Source organism: Wasmannia auropunctata, unplaced genomic scaffold (genome assembly GCF_000956235.1).
Source record: "Wasmannia auropunctata unplaced genomic scaffold, wasmannia.A_1.0 LD336040.1, whole genome shotgun sequence".
NCBI lineage: Eukaryota > Metazoa > Arthropoda > Insecta > Hymenoptera > Formicidae > Wasmannia > Wasmannia auropunctata.
The window spans coordinates 348,716-357,441 of record NW_012026850.1 but is presented as its reverse complement, the minus strand read 5'-3'; the positions used below and the strand labels follow the sequence as shown (position 1 = coordinate 357,441).

Below are 8,726 nucleotides of genomic sequence, written 5' to 3'. Positions count from 1 at the left end.
AATATATCAAAAAGTACTACAAATATACACTTACTGTTATGTTCAAATTTATATAAACTATATCTCTAATTGGTAATAAGATTTAAATCGCGATATCGGGTTTGTAAACATAATCAGGGAAACTATTTAGCTACATTCTCTCTACTACATGTGAATCGTATTCCTTTTGTACATGAAATGGTTTTCTGACGCAATCAACGTGTTATCGCAAATATAAAAGCAGGCATAGTCGAGCGCGCTGTCAGTGTTGACGGAGGTAACAGAAGCGTTCACTTTAGTAGGCTTCCGACTCTTGTCCACGTGCGCTTACTTTTCGGGAGACATATGATCTAAAGAGAAAAAAAAATTCGAGTTAAAGACGGAGTGTTCGTTAGACTTTCTAAGCTGTGAAATTAATCGGCCGTTGGCGGTCAATAACAATCGATCTATATTAATAATAAGCTGTGTTGACTTGTGATTGTATGTATAGAAGAAAAACAGCAACGTACCTGATTTTACGGTGATCAATAACTGATCAATTCGGAGATTGTAAATTTGTCGAACACTTATTATCGAACGAGTGTGTGCAATTATAGAGCAGAGAAATGGATTATTCTTATTTTATAACGGAAGTCGCCAAACGCAGGCGACCGGCTACGACACGGGAGCTAAGTAAGTAGCAAACTCTTCTCTTTATTATTGTCGTGAAGGAAACGTAACGCAATAATCAGTAACAAAAAAAAACAAAGAATAAATCAGCGAGCGATTCGACTTGCATCTAATTAACAATAATTGCAAAGTCTTTCTTTCATATATCGGTAGACTAATAAAATCACCAAGATACAAAATTTACGCGGAGAATTGACAAGTTAATTTTACGACGGCTGCATAATTAATTATAAATATATTAACTATATTAATTGTAAATATATTGACAGAACATTAATGTCTTGTCTCGACAAACATAAAAAGAATATCTTGTATTATACCAACCGGATGATCGACAATGAGGGATCTTTTACTTGTTCTAGCTAAAATTGCGTACTCCGCGCCAAAAAATACCGTTTCCTTAGCGGAAGGAATGCCCAACGAAGAAACGTTCCCGTTCACGGAAATCTCATTTAAACTCTACGATGATTCGTCCTTCACTCTCGACGGTGACGAGTTAGGTGCCGCTTTCCAGTACATACCCACGCAAGGTTATCCGCCTCTCTTGCAGGTAAAACATTCTCCAGCTAGATTATCTGATTATCTGGATTTTCTTCAAAAATGTCTTAATGTAAAAATTTCGGAGCAAAACTATATAATGTCCAGTTTTATCAATGCAGAGTTTTCAAATTCTTAGAACTAGGGAAAGATGAGCAGTAAGTCAGACCGAGATTAAAGTTAATCTACATTGGTAGAAATCAGGGATCGGTAAAATAACTGATACAATTTACTTAAAATGAAAAATATAAAATAAATTCCAAAAACATATTTAAAATATTAAATAAGAAATAGATCAGAAGAAATTATTTAGAATAATAAATACTAAATAATTCAATTAATTTTTTATTTCTATTACTTTTTTATATTTTTCATTTTAAATAAATCGTATTTCTGGAATCTATTTTATATTTGTTATTTTAAATAGATTATATCAGTTACTTTATCGACTTCTGCTTCGTATCGTAAAAAAACATTATTTAAAATATGTATTTTAAATAATTTTAAATAATTTTTTTAAATACAACCGATCCCTGGTAAACAGAAGTCGATAAAGTAACTGATATAATCTATTTAAAATAACAAATATAAAATTCTAGATTCTAGAAACACGACTTATTTAAAATGAAAAATATAAAATAGATTCCAAAAACATATTTAAAATTTTAAATATAAAATAGATCAGAAGAAGCTATTTAAAATAATAAATACTAAATAACTTTTTTACTTTTTGTTATTTAAAATGCATATTTTAAATAATGTTATTTTAATTACGATCGACCCCTGGTAGAAATGGACACAGATATGTCAGTGACTCATAGTGCTCAACTTAAACGCCACGCGTCTAACTTGTTACAATTAGAAGGGAAATAAGATAAATGTAAACGTGACAGAGACGGAGTAGAGATAAAGGTAAGAGAAGACGTGCAGAGGAGCAAAAATATTTCGATAGTAAGCCATTATAAATTATAACGCCGCGCCTGATTATGTCACCACCGTACATTGTTTGCGCGCGGAGGTTGCGGCTTCGTGTAATCGACCGTACCATTACACCCGGAATCTTTCGTTCCCCGAGATAAGGGAAATCGGCTACAATGTGTCTAACAACGTCGGACATCAAATTGGTTTCAGGCCCTGAGGGAATTCCAGAGAAAGGCACACGCGCCGCCCTTATGGGAGAGTAGCGACATAGTCGTCGTTTCGGGGTCTCAGGACGGGCTTAGCAAGGCTCTGGAGGCTATAATCGGCACTGGTGATCCGATTTTGGTCCCCGACCCCTTCTACCCTGGCGTCGAAGTTGTGGTTAGTAAATATATAGATATGCTTTCATTAGAGAAAGAAATTTGAGAAGGATCCCGTGTACGCGTCTCCTGTCGTTTTAATCCTTTTAGCTGCAAAGTATACGATAAGTGATAATTTGTACGACAGTACAGTAAAACTCTCTTAGAATATTTTTTTTTCTCTTTTCAAAAATGCTGTAATATGATTTTATTTATTTTTATGTTGCAATATAGAAACGTATAACAAAACAGAAAATATCTCTTATATTTGTAGATATTTGTAGACATTAAGAATGTGTATAGTTGTATAGCAACACAATGTTGAATTGTATAACAATAGTAAATCTCTACACAGTAGATTTGTACTTAATTGTGTTAAGAACCACTCGAATTCTTGTTATGTTAAATTCCTAATATACTCGAGTGTTAAGTTAATAATTTGAATACCTTACGTTATTTTAACACTAAGAAAAATTAAATTAACACTTAACATTTTTTTAGTGTTAAGATAATACATAAGTAAATAAATAACATAAAAATAATATAGTGTTAAAATGTAAATTTTAAGGTAAATTAATAAAAGGTGAATATACGTGTTAAAATTTAACGTATTACGAATGTTAATTTTACTGAAGAAATATGTTTACATAATTTGTTTTGAAATCGTAATTAATGTGTAACATTTTCGTTTTAATTTTTGCATAAAGTTTACTTTTCGATAATTATGTTTATAAAATATTCATTTTGTTGTTTTAACACAAAGATTTGGGTGAATCGTTTCGGAATATGTAAAATGTGTTAAACACAAATTAACACAAATTTTCCGACTGTGTGTGTTAGACTTGAATTGAATTGAATTTAATTTAAAATAATTTACAACTTCTTAATTCTTCTTTCTTCGAAATTATATAAAAATACTGAGCAATTTATTTGAAATTTTTGTTACTACGATAATAAAGGTATGTCGTTGATTTCGATCGCAGGTAGCACCTCACAAAGCAGAGCTCATAACGATCGCGCAGGATGACGAAGGTCCCATTCCGGAAATACTTCGGGAGACTCTAAGAAATCGGGAGCTTTCCGGCGGGAAAATGCCGAAGATAATGTACATAAATGCTACGGGCACAAATCCTACCGGCATCATTATACCCCTGGAGAGACGGAAAGAGATCTACAGGATAGCCTGCGAGTACAATTTCTTGCTTCTTGACGACGATCCTTATCACTTTATGCATTTCGACAAGGTGAGTCATTTTCACATGCGACAAACAAATGTGTGATTTAACATAGAGAGATATATAAAGAAATTAATCCAGCCGCGCATAAATGTGAACGTACGTTAATAGACGTATTAATAGACATATAAATATACATGCGTTAATATTTACTACGCAAATAATTATACCGGAAATTACTTAAAAAATGGAACTCTGCAAAACGCAATAGCATATTTCATAAACGGACTCGCAGATTACAGTGCAAATTAGATAAGTTTACTGTATGACGTATCTTTGACGCAATTTCGGCATAATTTTGCATAACTACAAATTAAATTTTGAATGGCCCATAACATTAAATTTTATATCTTTTAAAGCTGTTGAAAATATGATGAAATGTAATGCAATAGCAGTATATTCGAAACATATAAATAAAAGATATCTGTTAATTACAATATACATTTATAAGTACTGTGCTACATTTGATGCAATCAGAAACGGTAAATCATTAAAGATATTATTAAAAATTCATGAGTAGTAATATCATAGTAATACCAATGAATTCGCGTATCATTAATATCTTTCATGCTTCACGTCCTTCATCAACATTTGAGATAGAACGTAATCTATATTTGAATTTATAATATAACTGATATATTATGCAAAATTATATATATTTATGGAATTATAAATATATATAATAGATAAATCTATAATATATTAAAATAAATATTATTGGAGAGATTTCCTTCATATATTGTGAAGAAAAAACAAAATATAAAGATTTTTTAAATATATTCTTTCTTAGGAAGAGCCTAAGTCCTTCTTATCGCTTGATACGGAAGGTCGAGTAATTAGGTTGGATTCATTCTCAAAAGTGATCAGCAGTGGCATCAGATTAGGCTTCATGACCGCCGCGTCTCCGCTGATAGCCTGCGTACAACTTCATTTGCAGAGCAGTCATCTCCATGCTCCTACCTTATCGCAGGTTGGTAGAGATACCCTTATCCTACGCGAGGATCCCTTCATGACCTTTCGCCACCCTTAAACTTTTCCCTGTCGCCGGTAACGTATAAATATCGCTCGTTCATACACAATAGAGCTATATAAATATATAAAATTTTAATTGACGTACGCGTCATAAGATTATTCTTAAATTATTTGAATTTAAATCAATTCGGAAAATTAATAAATCTCTTTATATTATAATTATATTATTGCTTTTTAATATATTTATCAGAGAAATAGAGAAAGCAAAACTCGTTGGATGTTTTCGCTATACGAATTTAAATTTGAATGCAAAAATAAGTGAAAGAATGAGTTTATTATACTTTTTATACACATATAAAAAAAGGGCGATAACCGTAAATATTATTATCTGGAATGATGAAACGTCGACGCACGCCTCGCTTAATCATCGTTCAATAAATCAAGCTGACGATGGTGGCGCGTGTCGCTTCTTATCGGAATTGTAAACATTGACCGTTTTATCGCCAGAAAAAGAAAGGGCAAAGAAATAACTGATCTGACTTTTTTAGGTGATAATATACAAGCTGATGAAGCTCTGGGGTTACGAGGGCTTGATGCAACATTTCATGCACTTAAGGGCCTATTACAAGGAACGAAGGGATATTATCTCAACGTTGGCACGTAAACATTTGAATGGTGGGTAATTGTCTCGATATACACATCTGATGATAATTTATACTTAACATTATAATAGCTTTTTTATAATTAAAAAATAATTTCTTATTTTAAAATGCATATATTTACATAAATAAGATACATACAGCTGTATAAACATCATCCTTATAAATTGTGATAAACATTTTATATCCAATGAAAAATAAATAAAAAAATTAAAATACATGCAATTTTATTAAAAAATAAAGTTTATTTTTATAACAATTTTAATATTTTGTTAGTTTTGTTTTGGTTTTTATTACCACTTTAAAAAAATGTAATAAATTAAGGATGCTTTATATTTATCGCCAAAACTGTATAGAAAAGGAAATTATTACACACAGAAAAAAATAATGAATGATTAATATTAATGTTCAAAGCTCAAGGTAATAATTATAATTTTGCATTTACACATATTTTTATTTTTTTATTGCTATATACGCAATGTTGTTCACGTGCAAAAAAAATGTGTCGATACTCGCAAAAATGTTTTATAGATAGCTGGTAAGTTGCCGCAATTAAAACTGGATTAGAAAGAGACGAATTGGTTTACAGGTCTGGCAGACTTCAATGTACCAAGAGGTGGATTCTTCTTATGGATTAAAGTGCCAGGAATCAAGAATACATGGAAAATGATAATGCAACGAGGCGTAACGGAAGGCGTTATTATGGCTCCAGGAGCCGCATTTATGAGAGACACCTCGAAACCTTGTAACGCCATCAGAGCAAGTTTCACTAAGGCTTCCTATGAAGAAATGGATTTGGTAATTTTAATTTATATATTTGTATTTATATATAATATAATAAAAATGATTAAAATTTATTATTAATAATATTTATACATATAATAATATATATGTATAACAAAATTTATTATTAATATATTTATTTTATATTTATTAATATTTTAACATAAGATTAACAAACGTTAGAAAGTTTTAAGTTAGAGATAGGAATTTATAAAAATAAATCCCTATCTCTACAGAAATTTTTTAAATTATAAATTATCGATTGTATTAATCATAAAAAAAAATTTTAAGTCAAATTTAAACATTTGAACGTATTATAATTTAAATTATTGTTTTATCAATCTTATTGTCATGTCAATTTATTTTATTTTATCGACGTACAGAATCTAATCTATCGACGGTGAATAAAGTTTCGCCGCAACGCACGTTTATCATCGATGCTGCTAAACAAATTGACTTGCCCGAATATATTTATATCTACTTACTTATATTTCAGGCACTCGAGCGATTGGCGCAATTAATTCGGACGGAGTTGGCGGAAAATTACATCGAAAATGTGGACACGTGATAATATTGTTTGTATGTACATATATTATCAGCAAATATTTGTACATGAGTACACGGTTGATACTGAAGTTAACCAGTTGGTAATGAACTAGAGAGATAAGACCATAGGACTGAAAAGATATATTATCAATTAAAAATTGAATTGTTGACTGCTAAGTATACAGTAAAAGAATATGTTTCAGACATCGATAGAATCGGGCAAGTTATGTTAGACTGAGAAATGAATTTTATGCATCTATGTCGTTCTTAGAAAGTAGAACGTAGTCTCGAGTTTTGTTAACAGAGGACATTGCATCACTAATACAGCTATTTTGTGTGGGCATTAAGTTTTAACAACACTTAAAATTCTAAAAACTTGTTTTGTTATATTACAAGCTGTTTTAGAAGATATCTATAGGCGATATTTACGTGTCGAGACGTGTCTCATTATCGCTAACAATACGTAGAATAAGATTTTTTATACTTTATTTTTAAAACACACACGGTTATATAGTACGTTGTGGCGCTAAAGCTCGGATTAATCTCATATGAAATCTTGACAAATGCGTATATTATTAAATATATATAAAATTAAATGTATTAAATTAACGAATTTAATACATTAAGTTCTCTTAAATCTCAAGTAATGTTGTATCGCCACACGTTCACAGTAGATTATTTTTATCTATTGTAGAAAAACGAATCTAATTATTTAATGATACTTTTTTTACTTTTTAACACATTTTATTTTATATTATATAATTTTTACCTTTCTCGAAAAAAATGTGTTAATTTTTTTTGTTAAGTATTCAGATGAAATAAAATTGTTTAAATTGTTTAATTGGAAATTATGCAATTTCTTTATCTTTATTATTTGAAAAGAAGCAAGTAGTTATTTAAACATTTAATTAATTGATTTTATTTTATAAAATATTGTACTTAAAAGTCTAAATAACATGTACATATGTTTATTGTATATGAATAAAAATTCTTTGCTATTACATCTTTATTATTTATTAAGAATTGATAATGGGAAATATACAAAATAAAAACTTATCTTTAGAAAAACTACGCATTTAATTTATTGTAAAAATGTTAAGAAAAGAATCTTTTGCTATCTTTCTAAAATATCACTTAATAATTTTAATTGCAAATAATCTCATAGTAATAATAATTGAAAAAACATCTTTCTACAATAAATATTACTCTTATTTCTCGATTCTTCTCTGATAGAATTTAATTTTATTTTAAAATTTAATTTATTATTTAAGGACGACAACACAGTCAAAGAGGACCGTGGTGCTTCATAATATTATAAATGTGAATCTTACAATTATTCGGTTTGAGTACACTACGCGCCCGCAAATCACGTGCTTCTACACTGCTCTAAACCGAGTATTAACGTAATATCATAATTAAATTGCCAAAAGCAAGCTAATAAATCAATGCTCGTGTAGCATATATTAAATCCTGTAACAATAACTTATTATTAATTGTTTGTAACATTTCGGTCTTTTCTGATACTTAATATTTATTATTTATTAAACGTGAAATAAAGCAAATGAAGGGGTTGGGGGAAAAAAATGAGAGAAAGTGATTGAGCGATAAACGCAAGAATAGCACGAGTAAGATTAGAAGTAAAATTAAAAGAGAGAAGGGAGAATAGACCCTTACTTAACGCTAAACAGTTTAACTAACCAATTAATTCGCCAAAATTAATTTAATCTGTTGCAATATAAGACTGAGATTCTTTCTGCAGTTCTTGCTTTAGCATTTTTCTTGGCTTTCATTTGTTTCGGATATATATAAGAAAATCTTTCGAACACTTGCATTCTCTAATCCCGACGGTCTCATAGCTCGAATAATATCTCGCCGGTTATTTAGTTAATTAAGATACTATAATAGCGCGCAACTTGTGCCGTGTAAGCGTCTTATATATGACGCGTACATTCCTTGGAAGTACTTATCAACTTTAATGAATCAAGCTAAGAAATAAACTAGAATAAACGCAGAAAAAGTAGTAATAATTATAACAATTCTTGTAAAAGTGACCTATGTGAAACAAA

The 8,726-nt window shown here is 29.9% G+C and overlaps 1 protein-coding gene across 1 annotated transcript; it reads left to right on the top strand.

Moving 5' to 3' along the window:
* Positions 1-237: 237 nt before the first annotated feature.
* On the top strand, positions 238-6,840 carry LOC105451928 (kynurenine/alpha-aminoadipate aminotransferase, mitochondrial-like). The gene is made up of 8 exons (XM_011692655.1): positions 238-651; positions 1,011-1,198; positions 2,317-2,487; positions 3,449-3,709; positions 4,491-4,670; positions 5,221-5,347; positions 5,921-6,129; positions 6,611-6,840. The coding sequence occupies exons 1-8, from the start codon at positions 585-587 to the stop codon at positions 6,680-6,682; spliced, it is 1,275 nt and encodes a 424-aa protein (XP_011690957.1). The 5' UTR covers positions 238-584; the 3' UTR covers positions 6,683-6,840.
* Positions 6,841-8,726: the final 1,886 nt, after the last annotated feature.